At 41.1% G+C, this 23,615-nt stretch overlaps 1 protein-coding gene across 4 annotated transcripts in view; it reads left to right on the forward strand.

Moving 5' to 3' along the window:
- The window catches only part of LOC105474220 (gametocyte specific factor 1), a 34,953-nt gene that overhangs the window by 3,868 nt on the left and 7,470 nt on the right, over window positions 1-23,615 (forward strand). For 2 of the 4 annotated variants that reach the window (XM_011728709.2, XM_011728711.2), the window contains exons 2-3: window positions 15,751-15,795; window positions 22,116-22,216. In XM_011728709.2, the coding sequence (XP_011727011.1) occupies window positions 15,751-15,795; window positions 22,116-22,216 (146 nt within the window). Of the gene's footprint in view, window positions 1-13,389; window positions 13,479-15,750; window positions 15,796-22,115; window positions 22,217-23,615 lie in introns of those variants that run through there. The other 2 variants (XM_011728710.2, XM_011728712.2) reach the window with 2 other exon arrangements.

Here is a 23,615-nt window from a genome sequence, read left to right on the forward strand (position 1 = left end):
AATATCTGGTCACTTTCCTATCCATAAAAAAAATTACTGGTATAAACTGAAACTTGTAATCTGAAAGGGTGGGATTCGTCTTATCTCCAGTGATCTCTTTCTCTAAAATGCAGCATGTTATAAGGGAGACCTCATTAGCCTTCAGTCAGATGTAGGTTTGACTATCTGCTCTGACCTTAATGGAAGTTACTTCCTTTTTTTTTTCTTTTGATTTTTATTTTAGGTTCAGTGTTTAGGTTCAGGTTCAGTGTGCAGGTTTGTTACATGGGTGAATTTTGTGTCACTGGTGTTTGGTGTACAAATGATCCCCTCACTCAGGAAATGAGCACAGTACCCAATAGTTTTCTAACCCTCACCTCCCTTCCAACCTACCCCCTGTATTAGTTCCCAGTGTCTATTGTTCTCATCTTTATGACAATGTGTACTCAATGTTTAGCTCCCACTTAAACATGAGAACATGTGGTATTTGGTTTTCTGTTCCTGTGTTGATTCTCTTCGAATGATGGCCTCCAGCTGCATACATGTTGCTGCAAAGGACGTAATTTCGTTCTTTTTATGGCTGCATAGTAGGGAAGTTACTTGTTAAACACATCCTCTTCATCCGTGCAAGCCTGCCTCACAATCACCCTCACAAGGGTGACTAATATTAAATATGATGTATGTGCGTGTTAGAGCAATGCTAGCTTCTATATATGAATTCCAAATTGTGTTAATATCACGGCTTAACACAACTTTCTTGTATAAATCCCAACACAAGTATTCAGTGCGTGGTAGTGATTTGAGGACACAGGCTCTTTCTACCTTGTGACTGTCACCTTCCACACTTGGCTTCCAAAGCTACCACAAAGAGAATGGAGAAGGAACAACTGCCTTTCAACCACCTCAGCCTGGAAAATAATACTTTGATTCATATTCCACTGGCAAAACTAGTCATGTGACCATACCTAAATGTAAGGGAGGTGGCAAAGCACTCACTCCTTGGCAACAACTGTGGAAGGAAGACTCACATCTCTGCTACCAGATAGCCTTCTCTACAAACATATAAAAATACTAAGTATTTGTGTTACTTCTTCCTAGATCATATGCATCATACTCTATTTTTTTCTTAAGACTTTTGCTCCAAAAATGCTGGTTCGTGAAAGGTAAGATAAACCATCTTTTCATTATTGGAAGAGAGAGCAGAATACCTTTAAACCTGGATTTTTTTTTTTTTTTTTTTTTTTTTTTTTTTTTGAGACAGAGTTTCACTCTTGTTGCCCAGGGTAGAGTGCAATGGTGCGATCTTGGCTCACTGCAACTTCCACCTCCTGGGTTTAAGTGATTCTCCTGCCTCAGCCTCCCAAGTAGCTGGGATTACAGGTGCCCATCGCCACGCCTAGTTAATTTTTGTATTTTTAGTAGAGACAGGGTTTCACCATGTTGACCAGGCTGGTCTTGAACTCCTGACCTTAGGTTATCCACCCGACTCGGCCTCCCAAAGTGTTAGGATTACAGGCGTGAGCTACCGCACCTGGCCTAAACCTGGATTCTTAAAGTGAGACAGCCATCAGGTCCCAGGCAGATGCCTAAGCTTCAATTACAAATGTAAAAGATCCGTATTGGTGGGCCCTGAGTACTTCCATTCCTTCTCAAGGGCTCTGCTTCAGACTGTATTCCATCAAGGACTTGCATACACAACATTCTTGATTCTGTGTAAGGTTTTCAAAGAATAAAAGACCAATTTCCAAAACTGTGAAGGGAAAAGAATAAGCATATTGTACATGAAGGAGGTCAGGATTGCCAACTAAACAAGCTTGAAGGGCACATCCAAGAGTTATAGGAGTCATTTCATGGAGTTACCTGCCACTCACACAGGAAGATGGGAAAGTGCAAAATAATTATACAAAACAGAAATAAGCAAAAACAAAATCAATGATTTCTCTTCTGACATTTAGTAATATCAATTACATTTGATAAAGTAACTGTAATGTCCTATAATTGATTATCTAGATTAATTCTGCAGTACTGGATTTCAACTAACTTTCCTCTTATAGTCATCACCTACAGTGACTCAAGACACATAAGGAAAGAAAGAGGCTATGGATGATAAACATCCTAAAAACAAGTCCTGGAGAAAAGATAAAATAACTTTTTTAAAAAAACTGATGTCATAGTTTTAACTAATATCACTAATATATCCTAAGCCTTTAAAGATTCTTAGACAAACTTTTCTTCTTAAAAAAATTAAGCCATATTTTCTATTTCACGTTCCTATTTCACCCACAACAGAATGCAGGGAAAGTCCTGATGGCTTTAAATTAGTCTTAGGAGAAAGGGCTGTCTAGGGATCTATTTGAAATGCTACTAACACACACACATCAAGCTTAGATCTTCCACAAAAGCACTTGCAGCTGGGCACAGTGGCTCACGCCGAGGCAGGAGGGTTGCTTGAGCCCAAGAGTTCAAAATCAGCCTGGGCAACAATGTGAGACCTGTCCCCACAAAAAAATCAAAAAATTAGCCAGACAGGGTAATAGCCAGGCCTGTGGTCCCACAAGAGGCTGAGGCAGGAGGATCACTTGAGCCCAGGAGGTTGAGGCTGCAGTGAACTGTGTTCATGCCACTGTACACAGTTGCCTAATAAGTGATGTGTTTTACTCTTAAGACTAGGGTGGCCAACCTGATTAGTCTGGTTGTCCCAGACCTGGGTGACAGAGTGAAACCTCATTTCAGAAAAAAACACACACAAAAAAACTTGCCATCAAAATGACACTACCTCAGTCTTCTCTTTCCCCCCACAAATCATAAAAAGTGATGGAGAAGTTGTAGATTAAATAGCCAGCAGACAAAATATTTATTTTTAAGTCTTTTTTTAAACTTCGGAGAAATCTTAACTAGCAAGTTTTAGGTAACAACTCTTGGTACTGTTGGCATCTTAACACGATTTTATTTATTTAAATAAAGAATATTTTTCCTGGCCTGGTTCCATGGCTCATGCCTATAATCCCAACACTTTGGGAGGCCAAAGTGGGAGGATCACTTGAGGGCAGGAGTTCAAGACCAGCCTGGCCAACATAGCAAGACCCTGTCTCTACAAAAATAAAAATAATTTAAAAATTAGCCAGGCAAGGTGGTGCTTTTTCTCCGAGTCACTTACTATATGACCATCAGATTATTCTTCAATCAGTTCTGTACACAAAACTTCCCATGCTTAAAGGATAGTGTTTTATGGAAAGCTGAATCTGGAACACGGCTCCAAATGTACCTTCCTAACTCTGTAACAGGCAACTTACTCCCAGCTTAAATGTCCCTTATTCTTTTTCACTCTGTTCATTTTTAAATGTCACCCCTTGCCCTTCAATCGTTTAAATTCCTGTTCTAGCTTTTTTTTTTTTTAATCCAACTCCTATTCCTCACCTCATTTAAACCTTCCCTATCTTCTTTAGTGATTTCTATCATGGCAGTTAAGTATAGACAATTTTCTCCAACCTCAACCATACCACAAACCCTCACAAGGGAAGTCGGAATCATGCGTTGCTTTGTACTTGTTACACCACTAGTCTGCTGCTGTGCATCTAGTAGATATTGAAATACTTGGTGCTTAAACTGAACCAAGATCCGATTTATGACAGGCCAAAATCTCTGAAGCCATAATTGTTTTTTATTGCAGCTAACTAAGCCTTTTAAAATAATGATATGGTTTTTCTTGCTTAGTTTAGTGATTGCTTCAGGTGTATTTAGATTTACAATTAAAAGAAGTTATAGCCAACTGAATATTTTCTGCCCCTAGGAGGCTAATCCTTACTTATTTTCCAGAATAATCTTTATCTTTTTTTTTTTTTCTTTTTTTGAGACAGGGCTTTACCTGTCACCTAGGCTAGAGTGCAATGAGGCAATCTCTGCTCACTTCAACCTCTACCTCCTGGGCTCACGTAATCCTTCCACTTCAGCCTCCTAAGTAGCTGGGACTACTGGCACACCTCACCACACCTGGCAAATTTTTTAATTTTTTGTACAGAGAGGATTTCACTATGTTGCACAGGCTGGTAGGCTAAAGCAATCTACCATCTTAGGTCTCCAAAAGTGCTGGGATTACAGGCACAAGCCACTGTACCCGGCCTACTTTCATCTCTTGACTAATTAGCCTTACACATATTTTCAATTTTTAAAATTATCCTTTGGTATATCTATACCACATTATAAAAAAAAAAAAGTTCCCTAAGGAAAATGACCCAACATCATCAAATGTCGAGTGTCACTCTGTCACCCAGGCTGGCGTGCAATGGTGCACGCAATCTCGGCTCAACCTTCACCTCCCGGGTTGAAGCGATTCTCATGCCTCAGCCTCCCAAGTAGCTGGGATCACAAGCGCACATCACCACGCCCGGCTAATTTTTGTATTTTTAGTAGAGATGGGGTTTCACCATGTTAGTCAGGCTGATCTCGAACCCTTGACCTCGTGATCTGCCCACCTCGGCCTCCCAAATGGCTGGGATTACAGGCATGAGCCACTGCGCCCGACCCATCAAGTGTCTTTATCATATTTTATGTACAGAGAATCTTCCCTTAAAAGGCCATACAGTCTTATTTGACGTGACCACATGATTTTGTTTTTCCAAACAAGGATACTTTTGAGCATGAAAGGGCTCACTTTCAATAATTATCCTGGCTGTAATCCCAGTACTTTGGGAGGCCAAGGAGGGTGGATCACCTAAGGTCAGGAGTTCGAGACCAGCCTGGCCAACACAGCAAAACCCTGTCTCTACCAAAAATTAAGAAATTAGTGGCCAGGCGTGGTGGCTCACGCCTGTAATCCCAGCACTTTGGGAGGCCGAGGCGGGCGGATCACGAGGTCAGGGGATTGAGACCATCCTGGCTAACATGGTAAAACCCCAACTCTACTAAAAATACAAAAAAAAATTAGCCGGGCGTGGTGGCGGGCGTCTGTAGTCCCAGCTACTCGGGAGACTGAGGCAGGAGAATGGTGTGAACCTGGGAGGCGGAGCTTGCAGTGAGCTGAGATCCCGCCACTGCACTCCAGCCTAGGCAACAGAGTGAGACTCCATCTCAAAAAAAAAAAAAAAAAGAAAAGAAAAAGAAATTAGCCAGGTGTGGTGGCCTGTGCCTATAATCCCAGCTATTCAGGAGGCTGAGGCAGAAGAACTCCTTGAACCCGGGAGGCAGAGGTTGCAGTGAGCCAAGATCACACTACTGCACTCCAGCCTGGGTGACAAAGCAAGACTCCATCTCAAAAAAAAAATAAAAATAGGCCGGGCGCGGTGGCTCAAGCCTGTAATCCCAGCACTTTGGGAGGCCGAGACGGGTGGATCACAAGGTCAGGAGATCGAGACCATCCTGGCTAACACGGTGAAACCCCGTCTCTACTAAAAAATACAAAAAACTAGCCGGGCGAGGTGGCGGGCGCCTGTAGTCCCAGCTACTCGGGAGGCTGAGGCAGGAGAATGGCGTGAACCCGGGAGGCGGAGCTTGCAGTGAGCTGAGATCCCGCCACTGCACTCCAGCCTGGGCAACACAGCGAGACTCCGTCTCAAAAAAATAAAAATAAATAAAAATAAAAATAATGATCCTAGCCGGGCGCGGTGGCTCAGGCCTGTAATCCCAGCACTTTGGGAGGCCGAGGCGGGTGGATCACAAGGTCAGGAGATCGAGACCACGGTGAAACCCCGTCTCTACTAAAAATACAAAAAATTAGCCGGGCGCGGTGGCGGGCACCTGTAGTCCCAGTTACTCAGGAGGCTGAGGCGGGAGAATGGCGTGATCCTGTGAGGCGGAGCTTGTAGTGAGCCGAGATGGCGCCACTGCACTCCAGCCAGGAGGACAGAGCAAGACTCCGTCTCAAAAAATAAAAAATTAAAAAAATTTAAAAAAATAATAATAATGATCCTGGGACAACCAGACTAATCAGGTTCGCCACCCTACTCTTAAGAGAAAAACACATCACTTCTTAGGCAACTGTGTCATTCAAAATATGGGTGCCAGAGCTACTCAAATCTTTAAGAAATTCTGAGGTCTTCACAAGAAAGCACAATAGAAGTTAAAACATCACTTTGTGGCTTCTAACATAACATTTGGTCAAAGCTTCAAGAAAGATCAAATAAACTTATGGGGGGAAAAAAAAGCACATGCATTTTTTTTAGTAGTGTTTAAAAGTAATTACCTCAAAGCCTTCCTAGAATTCCCAAAGCCTAAACTATTCCCCAATTTCCCATAACAGGAGGCTCATGTCTCCAAATAACCTTTCATTCCACTTTATTATTGTTTTGCTATAAGACACTTTAAGATAGGTATGATCTTGACTATGCAGTCGTCCTGTACCTACAAGCAAGGTTGCTGAATGTGGAGAATCTATATTTTATCGATGGGATAAAAGAAAGACTCAGTAGTCTGGGCTAAATATTTCTCTTTTTTTCTTTCTTTCTTTCTTTCTTTCTTTCTTTACTTCTTGTGGAGAATACCACAAGGCCTCGCTATGTTGTCCAGGTAGGTTTCAAACTCCTGGGCACAAGCTATCCTCCCACCTCTGCTTCCCTAAGTGTTGGGATTACAGGTGTGAGCCACTGCCACCCCACCTGGGCTAAATATTTCTATCAGAATAAATCAACCTTTCAAAAACTTTGCTAACCAGGTTCTCTTCTCTAAAAAGTTCTATTAGCTGAGCATGGTAGCATGTACCTATGGTCCCACCTACTCAGGAGGCTGAGGAAGGAGGATCACTTGAACCCAGGAGGTCAAGGCTAGGCTACAGTGAACTGTGTTAATGCCACTGCACTCCAGCAGCCTCGAGGACAGAGCAAGACCCTGTCTCAAAATAAAATAAAATAAAAAATTCTATTGAGGTAATTTAAGGCCAGGCACAGTGGCTCATGCCCGTAATCACAGCACTTTGGGAGACCAAGGCACGAGTATTGCTTGAGCCCAGGAGTTTAAGACCAGCCTGGGCAACATGGCAAGACCCCATCTCTACAAAAAAATGTAAAATTAACCAGGTATGGTGGCGAGTGCCTGTGGTCCCAGCTACTCAAGAGGCTGAAGCGGGAGGATCGATGGAGCTCAGAAAGTTGAGGCTGCAGTGAGATGAGACTGTGCCACTGCTGGGCAATGCAGTGCGACCCTGTCTCAAAAAAAAAAAATGGCAATTTAAGTTATATTTATGAAATAGTAAAGAATTTCTGGCTATAAAGTTTCTCCCCTAAAATCAGATTTTAAGGTTTAAACCCTTACATTCATAGTATGAACTACAAGGGAAAAAATTGCTAAGACCCATTACTCATGTCCTAGATATGCATCAAAACATATCCCATTGGTTCCACATCTTTATCTATCCTGTGGTTGGTCCGTACTTTATAGGCCTTTTTGCTCTGCCTTTCCAAGTAGCTGCAGTATAAAAGAAGTTCAAAAAAACCTAAATATTTTAGTCTCTTTCCTCCCCCATGCTCTTCACAAGATAGATGATGTCATATAGTTGCTGCAGTACCTGAAAAAATATACCTGTTCTCAAGTCAAATAATCAAGTATCTACTATGTTACTACTTAAAAACTGTAGTGTATTGGGGTAATAGGGATATAGATGTTGGTTAAAAGGTACAAATATTCAGTTTAAGATGAATAAGTTCTACAGACTTAACATACTGCATGGTAACTATAGTTAATAATAATGTATTACATACCTAAATTTGCTAAGGGAATAGATCTTAAGTATTCTCGCCACACATAAAAAAAAGATAACTGCATCAGATAATAGATCTGTTAATTAGTTCAATTGTGGAAATCATTACACAAGGTATACTTGGATCAAAACACCATGTTGTACACCTTAAATATATACAATTTATTTGCCAATCACCTCAATTTAAAAAAAAAAAAAAACTGTAGTGGCCATGGTCCATTATGGGGGAATAATGTTGACAACTACAGTATGGGGCAATGATTCTCAAACTTTATTGGATATTAAAATTATTTGGAGGGCTTATTAAAACACAGACTGTAGGGCACCTCAGCCCCCAGAGGTTCTGATGCAGTAGATCTGTAATAGAGCCCAAAAATGTGCATTTCCTCAAATCCCAGGTGATGCTGATGCTGCTGGTCTATGCACCACACTTTGAGAGCCACTGGTATCAGGGACAGTTTCAGTGCTGGGAGGATAGGAGGGTGGAGGAAGATTACAAGAAAATACAAGGACTTGGGGCTGGGCATGGTGACTTCTGCCTTTAATGTCAGCACTTCCGGAGGCCAAGGCAGGGGAATGCCTTGAGCTCAGGAGTTCAGGAGCAGCCGGGGCAACATGGCAAAACCCTGTGGAAAGAAGAAAAAAAGAAACGGAAAGGGAAGGGAAAGGGGAGGGAGGGAGGGAGGGAAGAAGGAAGGAAGGAAGGAAGGAAGGAAGGAAGGAAGGAAGGAAGGAAGGAAGGAAGGAAGGAAGGAAGGAAGGAAGGGAGGGAGGGAGGGAGGGAGGGAGGGAGGGAGGGAGGGAGGGGGGGGAAGGAAAAAAGAAAAGAACAGAAAAAAGAAAGGAAGGAAGAATTGACTTAATCCCCAGTAAAGGTTAAGAGAAGTCTTCACAGAGAAAATAAACCTTGGATTTAAACATTTTATATGCCTTAAAATAATAGATCCAAAAAACAGCAGTGTTGGAATTTTAGAATTGTTCTACGGAAGACCAGTCCTTTACAGAACTTTTAGTAAGGTTTTTTCAGGGTAATTCTGCCCATCTTTTTTTTTTTTCTTTCAATATAATCCATAGGTTCACACCTCCTACCATCTTTTCAACAGTCTTTTAAGAAGTTACCGAAGTGATGCTTATGAACTTTGGCTTACAATTTACATCTTAGGTGCCAGCACTAGAAAAAGTATAAGGAGATATTTGTTGCTGAGTCCTGGGGAAATAACTATATATGTAAAGGAAAAACATAAAGAATACATTTCTCAGGTGTACTGGTAACTTATTACAGGCAATGTGGATTACAGAAATATGTAACATTTACGTATTAGAACACAGAATGACTCTAGGACAAACAAAACATCACTACCAGTTTGTTCTCTTTTTTTCACTCATTCTGTATTTTGCTTTAGCTTTCTAGAACTGAATTTTGGCTCTTCCTGGCAAGTCCTCATTAGCAACTCTTTTTTAAACATAAATTTATTTTCATTGGCTCTCACTACCTCTCCCTGATACTTTTCCTGAACAATCGTAACCAACCCCATATTTTTACCCTCCCCTAAAGCAGTATTTCCTAATCTATCTCACCAAGAAGAATATCTATTATGTTACCCCATAGAGCCCCTCTTTTTTTTTTTTTTTTTTTTTTTGAGACAGAGTCTTGCTTTGTCACCCAGGCTGGAGTGCAGTGGCACGATACCAGCTCACTGCAACCTCTGCCTCCCAGGTTCAAGTGATTCTCCTGTTTCAGCCTCCTGAGAAGCTGGGACTATAGACAGACACCGCCATACCCAGCTAATTTTTTTTTTTTTTTTTTGTATTTTTAGTAGAGATGGGGTTTCACTATGTTGACTAGACTGGTCTCAAACTCCCAACCTCAGGTGATCTGCCCGTCTTGGCCTCCTAAAGTGTTAGGATTACAGGTGTGAGCCACCACGCCCAGCTGAACCCTCATTTTGAAAGAATTTGCAACTGAATTTATTGAATAATTTTTCCATTTTAATTATACTCTCAACTGCCAAACAGAAATCATAATTAGATGAGAGAAAAAAATAATTAATTAATTAATAATTAGATGAGAGAACCAGGACTTGATTAATAAAACCGAAGCCAGAAACAAAAAAATGTATTTTGGTCTTTTGATGGGCGAAAGTTTAAATTTTATTAAGGTTGTCTGAAAACTGAAAGTTTCTAAAGAACTTCAAGGACTACTGGAATTCCTTCAATCCTAAACTCCGAGAAAACTATTTTCCTAACAAAGGATTTTTTCCAGTAATTAAGAGAATAGATCTATTTACTCATTAGTTCAGATATTTTATTTTTACTATATTAATTATTTTGTTTTACATTTTTCTTCTTTGAGACAGAGTCTTACTCTGTCGCCCAGTCTGGAGTACAGTGCTGCACTCCACAATGAACTGCAAACTCAGCTCACTGCAGTCTTGACCTCCTGGGCTCAAGGAATCCTCCCACCTCAGCTTCCCGAGTAGCTGTGACTATAGGCACCCACTACCAGGCCTAGCTAATTTTTGTATTTACAGAGACAGAGTCTCATCATCTTGCCCAGGCTGGTCTCAAATTCCTGAGTTCAATCGATCCACCCACCTCAGCCTCCCAAAGTGCTGAGATTACACCCAGCCAACTATTATTAATTCTAAGAATATAATCTATAGGTGGTTGGGGGTGGTGGCTCACACCTGTAATCTCAGCAACTCTGGAGGCTGAGGTGGGAGAATCACTTGAGGCCAGGAGTTCGATACCAGCCTGGACAATATAGCGAGATCCCCACCCCCGATCTCTACAAAAAATGTATACACACACACACACGACATTTAGAGGTAAATTCTGGTATATACACAGATAGAACCAGCACAGATCAGATTCAGTTTAGGGTATTAATTCCCAATCGCTCCTAGAAAGACCCTTGTGTAAAATGCCTTGTCTCATTGGTTTTTTTTTTTTTTCCTTTTCAAATATGATCAACCTGGCTGGAAAACCAGTCTAAAAGAAAGCTTAGCAGGGACCTCACAAAAAGCAGAAAATTTATGGGTTAGAAACGAATTAACAAAGCACTTAAGAATAGAAAGAATAGATGTTTGGTGCATTTTTATTTCAAAATCACCATTGAAAATCAGGTTTGATTTTTGCTTGTCTGAAAGTTGGTGGGCTTACTCACAGGTGCATTATCAGTTGAGGATCCCGTCATCCTGACAAGACATTACTACTGAATGCAGTGAAGCCTGACTTTGGATTCTGGTTTGGTACCCATTCCCTTATCCTCCCAAGCCCTTAGCTCTTTCTTCCTCAGAAATTTCAATCTGCAGGTATCTGAATAAAAAGTATTTATGAGTCACAGTAGCAGTGTCAACAATTTCACCAGATTACTGCAATGTAAGGCCTGAAAAAATATTTCATTTCAAATCACACTGGCCCCACCAATCTGCATTAATGATATTGTGATAAATTCAGAGGTTTAGGATTTCATGAAAATTGTTTTAAAATATTTCCTAACAATCTAAAACTGATTTGCCAAAACAACTTTTTCTAAAATGCTTAGTGCTAAGTTTGCAATGAAGCTTTCCTTCTTAGCAATTCTCTTTGGCAAAGCTCTTTGTTTGCTCCTCCTTCGTATGAATCATCCAGGCCATCCGGTGAAAGAACGGCTTTTTAAATTTCAAAACAATGCCTAGGTCAGTTGTTCTCAGCCCTGGCTACACATTAAAATCATCTGGGTAGGTTTTTAAAAATAAATGTCTGGCTCTTTCACATTAATTGGTCTGGGATGGGAAGTTGGCATATGTCTTAAAAACTCCCCAGATGATTCTAAGGTGCAGACAAGATTAAGAACCACTAGCCTACAAGAATGGCTTGAGCCTGGCTTTTATCAACACTTGGTTCTTTTTAGTCTCTTAATCTGAACTGATGGCTGTGGAGCAAACTATTCTAGTAGGAAAAAAAGGAGGTGGGAGGCAGAGGGAGTAAAAACAATAGACGCTCAAAATTAATCACGTAAAACGAAAATGTCCCTTGCCTGGCGCAGTGGATCACACCTGTAATCCCAGCACTTTGGGAGTCCAAGGCAGGCAGATTACCTGAGGTCAGGAGTTTAAGACCAGCCTGGCCAACATGGTGAAACCCCCGTCTCTACTAAAAAAAAAAAAAAAGCCGGGCGTGGTAGTGCCTGCCTGTAGTTCCAGCTTCTCAGGAGGCTGAGGCAGGAGAATCACTTGAACGCAGGAGGCGGAGGTTGCAGTGAGCTGAGATCATGCCACTGCACTCTAGCACGGGCAACAGAGCAAGACTCCATCTCAAAAAAAAAAGAAGAAGAAGAAGAAAAAGAAAATGCCCCACTGATCGTTTTTACTAAAGCTACATTCAGTTTTTGTCAGGATAGTCCTCTCAAGTCCTATTTGGGCTCTACACCACTAAAATGCTGTAGAACTCCCAGTATTTCAGCACCCAGACTAATCTCTCAGACTGCCTCCTACACCTTGAACAGCACAGAATGTTTTGTCACATCTTTTACTTCTTGGTTTTGAAAAATATTACCACCAGATCTACTTGTAGTGTCAATGCCTTCCTTTTTTTGTGTAACCTTCAAAGGCCCCAAGTCCCTTTTCTCTATAATGCCTTCCCAGGTCATTTCAGGCTCCATCAATTTTTTTCCTTACAGGAATTTACAGTCTCTACCACTTTTTTTTTTTTGCATCTTTTGTGCTATTAAACCTTTCATCCACTTTGAGACTCGTTTTTCTAAGCACTTTGGGGACAAGAACTGCAGCTTACACTTTTTTTCCCCAGAACAAAGCCTCACATTATGTTTGGTTTTCCATTATCAAGTTGTAACCTTCCAGCCTTCTTGTCCTCTCCAACTCTTCATTGAGCTCTCTCCCCAACTCTAAAGCTCGCTTTCATCAGACAGCAACAACCATCATCCTATCAAGCATTCTCAGATAGTGCCTTTTGAATTTTGGGATTTTACAACACATTCTAAACAAGAACAGCCAGACACAAAATTCCTGCCCTTAGTGATTGTTTTGTGGCGGTACTGCCTATCTCCTTTATAATTCCTCTTCTCTTCCCTCAAAATCTAAATTACCTTTCTATCTAGACAACTTCCACAAACAAGGCTTCTTTCTAGGCAGCTCCCCACCTCTAACCAGTTCTATCAGTCCCATTCCCTCAGGTGCCCATTTATCTTTTTTTTTTTTTTTTTTTTTTTTTTTGAGACGGAGTCTCAGTCTGTCGCCCAGGCTGGAGTGCAATGGTGCAATGGCGCGATCTTGGTTCACTGGAACCTCCGCCTCCCGGGTTCAAGCAATTCTCCTGCCTCAGCCTCCCGAGTAGCTGAGATTACGGGCGGCCGACACCACGCCCAGCTAATTTTTGTATTTTCAGTAGAGATGAGGTTTCACCATGTTGGCCAGGCTGGTCTTGAACTCCTAAGGTAATCCCAGGTGCCCATTTCTAAGTGCTCATCTGCCTTTTCTAAGATGGCCACCACAAAACCCAAGGAAAGAAATGCAAGCTCCACCCTCTCAAGGCCACTGTTGTTCTGGGGGCTAGGGGAGGATACGCCCAAGGACGGGGTGCCCAAGGAGGAGATCCTCGTGGGAAAGGGTCATCTGGGAGCTGACCCTAGGGGCTCACAGGTGAGCTCCACTGCTGAGTCCCCGGCCCCACACTCGGCCAGCGCCGAGGCTGCCAATCACAGGAAGTGCCGGCCCCCCGCCCCACCTCCCAACGTTACGCGCCGGAAGTGACCGTTGCTGGGGAGTGCGTGGGAGGAAGGTGACTGTGAGGAAGGTGTGTGTCCACCGAGGTAAGGAAAGGCATCCCTGGGCGCCCCTAAGCAATTCCTCTTTTGCGTACAGGGATACCTTCACCTTCTAATATTCTCTTTTCGCTTTTCTGCCAGTAGTCTTCAGCCTTGTGGGCTCTCAGTGCAGCTATTTTGGCTACCAGCCGGTTTCGCTGCATCGCCCACTCGAGGGCCTTCTTGGCGCCTTTTCTACGTTCTTTTTAAGTTAACCACCTCCATCACTTTCTCTTATTTAGTCTCATTGATTAAATCTGTGATGTTGTTGTTGTTGTTGTTGTTGTTGTTGTTTAAAGGAAGAAAAATGATTCTTTTACTAAGGCCCGGAATTCTGTTAAGCGTTTAACCAATAGCCGCCGACTACATCCATCCCCTAAACTTGATTGCTTCAATGTAGCTTGTCTATTTCTCCGTGATCTAGTAGTAGGGAAAAGGTAAAGAATCCCCTGTTAACAGTTTGATGCGGAAGATACTTAAAGGACACGGCTAAGTGATGGTACTGTGAATTCCAGTGCCCCAGTGTACTGCAATTCGTCCTTTTGTCCGAGAAGAATAGGTTGGCTTCCTACAAGCTGCTGAATCTGGTGCTCATAACTTAAAATCAAGAAACATATTGGTTCTTCCTTCCAAAACTCTTATTTTTAATGAAAAAGTATGAAGTAGCTATGTATAGGTGAAACATGTCCAAAAAGACGGTGGGGATTTCTTGATCCAAACATAAACATGGAAAATATTTTTAAGACAAATTCACTAATGATTGTCATTAACAAATGGGCTCTGCAGCAAAAAAAACTAGAGTTCTAGCTGATTACTTGTATTTCCTATCATAGGTTCCAAAGCTGCTTATGTCATAGAATGGGGGTGGGGGGAGTTGTGAGGAGTGTAGAATTGTGTGAGGGGCCAAAGGAGAGCATGCTCTAGAGACAGACAATTTTCAGAAGTTTCCTATGGGGATGGTTTTATATACATTTAGGTTTTTCCCACAATAATAAATTTATTTAGTCTCGGTGCTCAATAGAGATTTCTAATAGAAGAGGATTCAAACTATGAAACCATTTCTCTTTTAATCTTTCATATTCTTGTTACAGATTTGTTCTCTTGTGACTCTGTTATCCATAATATGGACAGTTCTTGAGTCCTAACATTCAGAGATTTTCCCTCAGTGCATAGAGGGAATGAGTATTAATTGGAGAACCTTAAAGTATTGCCACTTTAGCACTGAAGATTGGGACGAGAGGAGGTGAAACCTCACTAGAAAAAGGGACAATGTCAGTGTGGCCCTTCCTGATCATGTTTAAGAAAAGTCATGAAAATGGTGAACTAGTGTTTCCAATCACATTGGAAGGGTTAAGTGTATACTGTCTATCAAAGACTGCCAGCATTTCCAGGTCCTAGAGAGGAACAAGACTGATAACCTGCCTATCTGTATTTTTAAGAACCCAAGAGGAAAGCTTTATAATAGGACACTATTTCTGTGTTTATGTATAAGGGGTTTTTTTTGTTTTTTTTTTAAAGACAGGATCTCACTCCATTGTCCAGGCCAGAGTGCAATGGCACAAACCTCCTAGCTTCTGGGCTCAAGCGATCTTCCTGCCTTTGCCTCCTGAGTAGCTGGGACTGCAGGCACATGCCCCCATGCCTGGCTAAGTCTGTTTTTTTGTTTGTTTGTTTTTGGGGTGGGGGGATTGTTTTGTTTTTTGTAGAGACGTAGTCTTGCTTTGTTGCCAGGCTAGTCTCAAACTCCTGGCTTCAAGTGATCCTCCTGCCTCAGCCTCCCAAAGTGCTGGGATTACAGGTGTGAGCGACCACACCCGGCCCTTATGCATAAGTTTAAATGACAATATTCTTGTGGTCTTGACTTGCCCCCTCTAATGTTAAATATTATATTAATATTTATATTATAACCAATATTATATTAATAGTGTCAAACCCTAATAGATGCTAAACAGTGACAGGCACTTAAGTAATAGCACTTAAGGTAGACATCTTGTCACCCAAATACAGCTTAAATTTGAACTATAGGAGTCATATTTGGTTTTTCTTAACTATTTGGTAGGCCCTAGAATTTATTCCAAGAATGTGAATTAGGCCATGATGTTAAAATGATTCCAAGAAGTATGCTTTAAAGAGAAGAAAATATTGGGGGAAGTGGGGAGAGTAAGGATTTCTTAAATTGAACTTGGGTAGTTTCAAATCCAGAAGTGACTCCACTTCTTAGGGTTACCTTTTGATACATTGATTCTGATTTCCTGAACCACACTTTTGTTTTTTCCAGCACTTGGATTCAGCTCCTTCATTTCCAACATGGAAGAAACTTACAGTATGTACTCCTTGTTGCTTTTAGAAAATAAGTTAAATCATTTACATATAGTTTTATATCTGACAAGACTTTTAGTGTGCTGGGAAAAAGTCAGACTTCTCAACTGCTGAGGAGGAAAAGTCTGTATAGTATTACCCAAATTTGAAATAAGGTACATGAAAATTAAGAAAAGAGGTATGAGAAGTCATAAAGCTTTGAAAAGGCCACAGTTAAGACACCTTTATTAAACTATTAAATGAGGCAGGACTTCACCTTCTTGTGTGTATGACACAGGGATAGTAACTTCTTTCTATTTTGAGGAGTAATATACTTATATAATAATGTTGATGTACATTAGTTTTTAGGATAAGAAATCTGGGAAGGATTCTATTTCTCAAGTGATCCAGGAACCTTAGATGGCCCAAGAAATCAAAGAGGAGTCAGCACCTGGAATCATACAGCGTAGAACCAAAAGGGACTTGAAAAATCATTTATTACAACAGAGAAAATAGAACCTAGATTAATTTGCCCAAGTTTACATAGTTAGGGACAGAGTCAGAACCAGAGTCTTCTATATTGTTTACACCTAGTACCCTACATGATACCACAGGCTCTGATATCTAGGTTCTGACTAAATTTGAGAAATATCTGAGTTTATGCCCGTGGATAAAACTTGTCAACAGTACCTACTTTTTCTTCCTACTTTGCTGTCTTGTTCAGAATCTCATTATAATTAAAAGTCCCAACTAAAGGATATTTCAGTCCCATTCTACCCTCTAGGAAGAGTCCGGTGGAGAGCTGTATCTCCAAAATACAGAAACTACATAGAAATAATCTTTATTAAATATCTAGAACACAGTGGTTCTCAAACTTTAACATGCAGCAGAATCACCTGGAAAGCTTGTTGAAACAGATTGCTGGGTCCCACCTGCAGAATTTCTAATTCAGAAGGTCTGGTATCTGAGAATTTGCATTTCTAACAAGTTACCAGGTGATGCTGATCTGAGGACCACACTTTTGAGAAAAGGGATCCCCTGCCCCTTAATTTTTCTCAAAGTTTTTTTTTTTTGTTTTTTGTTTTGTTTTGTTTTGTTTTGAGACAGAGTCTTGCTCTGCCACCCAGCCTAGAGTGCAGTGGCACGATCTCGGCTCACTGCAACCTCCACCTCCTGGGTTCAAACAATTCTTCTGCCTCAGCCTCCTGAGTAGCTGGGGTTCCAGGTGCCTGCCACCATGCCCAGCTAATTTTTGTATTTTTAGTAGAGACGAGATTTCACCATGTTGGCCATGCTGGTCTCAAACTCCTGACCTCGTGATCTGCCTGCCTCGGCCTCCCAGAGTGCTGGGATTACAGGCGTGAGCCACCGCACCCAGCTTTCTTAAGGTGTTTTTATTTAAGATGTGAAATTCCTGAGCCAGGTGCGGTGGCTCATGTGTGTAATCCCAGCTACTCAGGGAGCTGAGGCAGGAGAATCACTTGAGCCTAGGAGTTAGAGGTTACAGAGAGCTATGATCACACCACTGCACCCCAGACTGGGTGACAGAGCAAGACCCTGTCTCTCTCTCTCTCTCTCTTTTTTTTTTTTTTTTGAAAAGGAGTCTCACTCTGTCACCCAGGCTGGAGTGCAATGATGTGATCTCAGCTCGCTGCAACCTCTGCCTCCTGGATTCAAGCGATTCTCCTGCCTCAGCCTCCCAAATAGCTGGGACTACAGGTGCATGCCACAATGCCTGTCTAATTTTTATATTTTTAATAAAGATGGAGTTTCGCCATGTTGGCCAGGCTGGTCTAGAATTCCTGGCCTCAAGTGATCCACCCACCTCAGCCTCCCAAAGTGCTGGGATTACAGGCATGAGCCACTACGTCCTGCCAACCCTGTCTCTTAAAAAGAAAAAAGAAGGCTGGGCATGGTGGCTCATGCCTGTAATCCCAGCACTTTGGGAGGCCAAGGCAGGTGGATCACAAGGTCAAGAGATCGAGACCATCCTTCCCAATATAGTGAAACCCCGTCTCTACTAAAAATACAAAACTTAGCTGGGCCTGGTGGCACGCACCTGTAGTCTCAGCTACTCGGAAGGCTGAGGCAGGAGAATTGCTTGAACCCAGGAGGTGGAGGTTGCAGTGAGCCAAGATCACGCCACTGCACTTCAGCCTGGCGACAGACTGAAACTCCGTCTCAAAAAAAGTAAAAGAAAAAAGAATGTGAAGTCCCTGTGTGGTATATGTATATACTTATTCTTGGAAGCATACTACTCTCTATTAAATTAGAAAACAATGTCTCCCCTTTCTGTCTCTTAGTTCTTCGTTACTTTTTTTCAGCCACATTTTTTTTTCTTAAATATCACCTGGGAGTTTGTTGGAAATGGACAATCTCAGGCCTCATCCCAGACCTGCTGAATCAGAATGAGTACTTTAACACAGTCCCTAAGTGATGTAACACCTGGAGAGTAAGTTAAAGTTTGAGAAACACTGCCTTAGACTATATTTTCCCAAATTGACCTGGACTTCCAGCTTAATCTTATAGATTCCTGAACATCTCTGTCTTCTCTCTTTGGACTGTACCTCTTAGCTGATGATACTTTTGTCAGGCATAGTTCCTTATTTCCATGAAGTTTCCTCCATTTCTCACCATGGATTCTGGTCCCTACCCAAATATGAGTAACAGCTGAGTCTGTGCTTTTAGAGGAAGCTTGTCAAATAGACCTACTTTGTTTACCAAAGTAAATTATATTCCCAAGAAGCCAGACAAAAATTTGTAGAGCAGTTTGATAGTATTTATTACAACTTTTAGTGCACAGACACTTCAATGCAATATTCTTAGGTGTATATCAAAGAGAAATACTCATACATTGGCTGGGCACGATGGCTCATGCCTGTAATCCCAGCACTTTGGGAGGCTGAGGTGGGCAGATCACAGGAGGCTAGGACCAACATGGCAAAACCCTGTCTCTACTAAAAACACAAAAAATTAGACAGGTGTGCCTGTAATCCCAGCTGCTTGGGGGTTGGAGGCACAAGAATGACTTGTACCCGGGAAGCAGAGGTTGCAGTGAGCCAAGAACACACCACTGCACTGTCCAGCCTGGGCAACAGAGTGAGACCCTGTCTCAAAAAAAAAGAAATACTCATACATGCACAAAGAAGAATAAACCAGATTGTTAGTCACAGCATTGTATATAATAGTAAAAACTGGGCCAGGCGCGGTGGCTCACTTTGGGAGATTGTAATCCTAGCACTTTGGGAGGCTGAGGCAGGTGGATCACCTGAGGTCAGGAGTTCGAGACCCACCTGGCCAGTCTCTACTAAAAATACAAAAAAATTAGCCAGGCATGGTGACAGGCACCAGTAATCCCAGCTACTTGAGAGGCTGAGGCAGGAGAATCACTTGAACTCAGGAGGCGGAGGTTGCAGTGAGCCAAGATTGCGCCATTGCACCCCAGCCTGGGCAACAAGAATGAAACTCCGTCTCAAAAAAAAGTAAAATCTGGAAACAACCTAAATGTCCATTCATAAGAAAATCAGTTAAAAATGTGGTACATCCGTATGCAGCAATGAAATTTTTTTTTTTTTTTTTTTTAAGATGAAGTCTCGTTCTGTCACCCAGGCTGGAGTGCAGTGGCCGGATCTCAGCTCACTGCAAGCTCCGCCTCCCCGGTTTACGCCATTCTCCTGCCTCAGCCTCCCGAGTAGCTGGGACTACAGGCGCCCGCCACCTCTCCCGGCTAGTTTTTTGTATTTTTTAGTAGAGACGGGGTTTCACCGGTTTAGCCAGGATGGTCTCGATCTCCTGACCTCGTGATCCACCCGTCTCAGCCTCCCAAAGCGCTGGGATTACAGGCTTGAGACACCGCGCCCGGCCCCGAAATATTTCTTGTGTGTACTGACTTGGAAGGAACTCCAAGATACATTAAGTGAAAAGCAAAAAAAGCAAATTGCAAGATAGAAGATACAGGAAATGGCCGGGCGTGGTGGCTTATACTTGTAATCTCAGCACTTGGGGAGGCTGAGGCGGGCGGATCACCTGAGGTCAGGAGTTCAAGACCAACCTAACCAACATGATGAAACCCCATCTCTACTAAAAATACAAAAATTAGCTGGGCGTGGTGGCAGATGTCTATAATCCCAGCTACTCAAGAGGCTGAGGCAGGAGAACCGCATGAACCCAGGCAGTGGAGATTGCAGAGGGCCAAGATCATGCCACTGCACTCCAGCCTGGGTGACTCTGTCTCAAAAAAAGAAAAAATACAGGAAATTCTGTCACATGCTATAACATGGATAAACCTTGAGGACCTTAGGCTAAGTGAAATAGGCTAGTCACAAAAAAAAAAAGACTATGATTTCACATATATGATGTATCTAGTCAAACTCACCAAAACAAAAAAGTAGAATGGTGGTTGCCAGGAGCTAGGGGGAGTGGGGAATGGAGAGCTGATATTTAATGGGTATAGAGTTTCAGTTTAGTAAAACGAAAAACTTTTGGAGACTAGTTGCACAACAATGGGAATATGTTAATACTTAACACTATTGAACTGTATATTTAAAAATCGTTAACATGGTAAATTTTATATGTGTTTTTAATCACAATTAAAGATTTTTGTCCCAGCTACTCCAGGGGCTGAGGCACAAGAATTGTTCGAACCCGGGAGGTGAAGGTTACAGTGAGCCAAGATCACACCACTTCACTCCAGCCTGGGCAACAGAACAAGACTCTGTCTCAAAACAAACAAACAAAAAAAAACAGATTTTTAAATCAAAAAAAAATTTTTTTAATTTAGAAAGCCAGATTAAAGTTGACCTAAATTGCTGGAAACCAGAAAGTAAAGCATTACAATGAGAAGCTCTCATTATCAACTCTGACATATGCTACTATATGGGCAGTATAATATACATGAATCATAAGGTACCATCCAGTCTATCAGCTGCTGACATGGCCTAACATTTGCTAGTGATGGGAATGGATTAAATGAGGGGAAACTAACAAGAATTTCATCTGTAAATTCTCCCTGGTTGTCCTGATGCTTCAGAAATATGAAAACATTGGTGGTCAAGAAGAGCCTGGTTGGCATAATAAGCCTGCCTGTCCTTTAAGACTTTTCCTTCCTATTCATTCTGTCCTTCAAGTCACCTTTCTGGCTCATTTGCATCACGATCATGGTTAGCAATTTATTCCATGTTTACCACTCTTCCAGTGAAACTGTCTGCTTCAATTCCCCACTGGCTTCTGATTTTCATAGCAGTCTCCTGGTTTATAAGCTTCTTATCAAATGTGAATTGTTTATCTTACTTCACTTTTATCATTGCCTTCAGGGGTGGCGAGAGCAATTTATTAGGTTGCCTCTTGTCCTTATAATATACCAGAATGTGCTTAACCATTTAATTTCCCTTCCTTAACCAGGCTTGTTAAAATTTGGGGCTCAGCCTAGGCATCTTATATAGCCTAAGGGTTGTTTTAAATAGCATTTTATAGTTTAGGGGCTTTCTTTCACGAGCAGTTCCATATGTCTGCAGTTGTCTTAACCTCAGGAGGTTCTGTTTTTGCACATTGTTCTATTTTTTTTAGCTGGCTAATGTAGTAGTCACTAGATTAAAGAATTCTCTATTTTGTTCTCACCTGTGTTCCAAAATATGAAAAGTAAAAACTACCTGTCTGATAACAGTATTGGTTTCGTTTGAGAGGTAATTAGAGTAACTAAGATTGGGAATTACTTATAGGAGTAAGTTAAAGCAAACAGATGAAAAAGAAACCTTCTATCCACTAATATTTTTCAAGCTTCCACAAAACATAACTGATACAGGGCAGTGCTTACCAACTTTTTTGTGTCAGGGGATACTAGTGATAGATGAAAATGCTAGTGAAGGGAACTAACTACCCCCAACTTGCCTGTGGAAATGGGTGAGGGATGGCTTGAACTAGTAGTGGGCCCCCAAATCAGTGTATTAGCACACCAGCAATCCATTTCAACTTCAGCATACTAGTCGGGAGGCTCTGGATAGAATAGCTAGAGAATAGGAATAACCCTGAATTAGCACTTTTAGAAAAGAAAAAGAGGATGACATTTTATTTAACTTTTTGTTCTGTAATAAGAGTAACCAGCAATGAAAGCACTATGTTCAATTCAATATGAAACTGAGACTTCATCCTGAGATTTCTGATTCTGCTGAACTTACTAAGATTCAGAAATATTTTAAATGTGTAGTCACCCTTTTTTTAATCCAAGTTTTCTTTAGACTATATTGTTCTATTATTACAGTCTCTTGAAAAAATCCAGTGTGCCTGGAATGCTGTAGTTTTACAAGAGCCTGTTATCGTTTTACCTACTGAAATACTTCTCTCTTTCAGCTGACTCCCTGGACCCTGAGAAGCTATTGCAATGCCCCTATGACAAAAACCATCAAATCAGGGCTTGCAGGTTTCCTTATCATCTTATCAAGTGCAGAAAGGTAGGGTCATAATTTGCCCTCTAACGCCCTCCTGAGTTCTTTTAAAAGGCCATGTTTTATAAACATCAAATAATTTTATCATAAATGTTTTAATTGATTGCCAGAATTGTTTTGGGAATCTACCTCTCTTAAATACCAACATTTATAGAAAGGCATTTATTCATTCCTTAAGAGAAATTTTTTCTTGTTTTGGTTTTCTTCCCATTAACTAGTGACAAAGAACCTTTTATAAATAGCATCTCTAGAGTCTTCTCACCCTTTGTAAAGCAGACTAATTTTTGCTAACAATGAGAAATCCTGCCCATCTTGTAAATGTGATGTATCCATCGGCCTAACAATGATTGAGTGCTATAATTCACTTTTTCTGATTATTTTGTTTAGAAATTTTAGAGCTTGAACAGCTAGAAGTTAGCCCAAGAAAAATTATTCCTAAAAATAACTGTATCTCCAAGTTTCAACAATAAACATCTTTTAAAAAATAATAAAGAAGGATTTTCTTTCTGGCCACTCTTGTATAGACTTAGCTGATATAAACTATTTTCATGCTACATTAATTGAGACATTTTGACAATGTTATTAGAATGCTGATACAGAAGCCAAAATTCTGCTAGAATTTATGCTTGGAAAGCAATTGAGGTATTTAATCCAAACTGCATACAATTCAGCTTTAACATCCTTTAAAAAGTGCTTGTAATCCTGGAAACATAATTTATCTTTGTTATTTCTCCAGCTCCTTTTAATCTCAAGAGCAAGTATCCCTTAACATTAAACCTAGAGAGTATGGATCAGCAGATACCACTACCACATTGTCCCTTCTAGGCTCTCAAACATTTCCCAAATGGAGCCAAGTGGTAAAAAAAAAGACACTATCATAACTCCCCTCTTCTAATGTTCTTAATCTTTGGCCACAAAACCTTTGTATTGAATGCCTGATACCACTTATGAAAATGATGGAGATGCCTGCAGGTTTCTCACACCTATATATTTTTCCAGCCTTCTCCCTGCTTCATATTATTTTTTACTTTTTCAAGTTTCATTTATGACATATCTTTTATTTTCCTAATTAATTTCTTAATTGCTGGTATATTTGCCATAGGATATAGGTGATACTAAACCCTTTGTTTTGTTTTAAAATAAGGAACTTGGTCAGCAAAGTAGACTCTATCATTTGGATTTTTCCTTAGTGAAATAGCTGAAATAAAGGTCAAATTGTTCAGAGATTTATTTCAGGCATCATTACTTTAAGTAAGCGTCACTGTGTTAATCTGAAAAATCATTGGTTTGCCTCTTCTGCGGCTCCCTTCCAACAGCTATTTTCCAGCACTATTGTATTGCAATGGAAGGGACACAACTGCAATGCAGACTCAGAGTGTATTTTAGTGTTACTATTCATCCTGAA

Source organism: Macaca nemestrina, chromosome 10 (assembly GCF_043159975.1).
Source record: "Macaca nemestrina isolate mMacNem1 chromosome 10, mMacNem.hap1, whole genome shotgun sequence".
NCBI classification, from domain to species: Eukaryota; Metazoa; Chordata; class Mammalia; order Primates; family Cercopithecidae; genus Macaca; species Macaca nemestrina.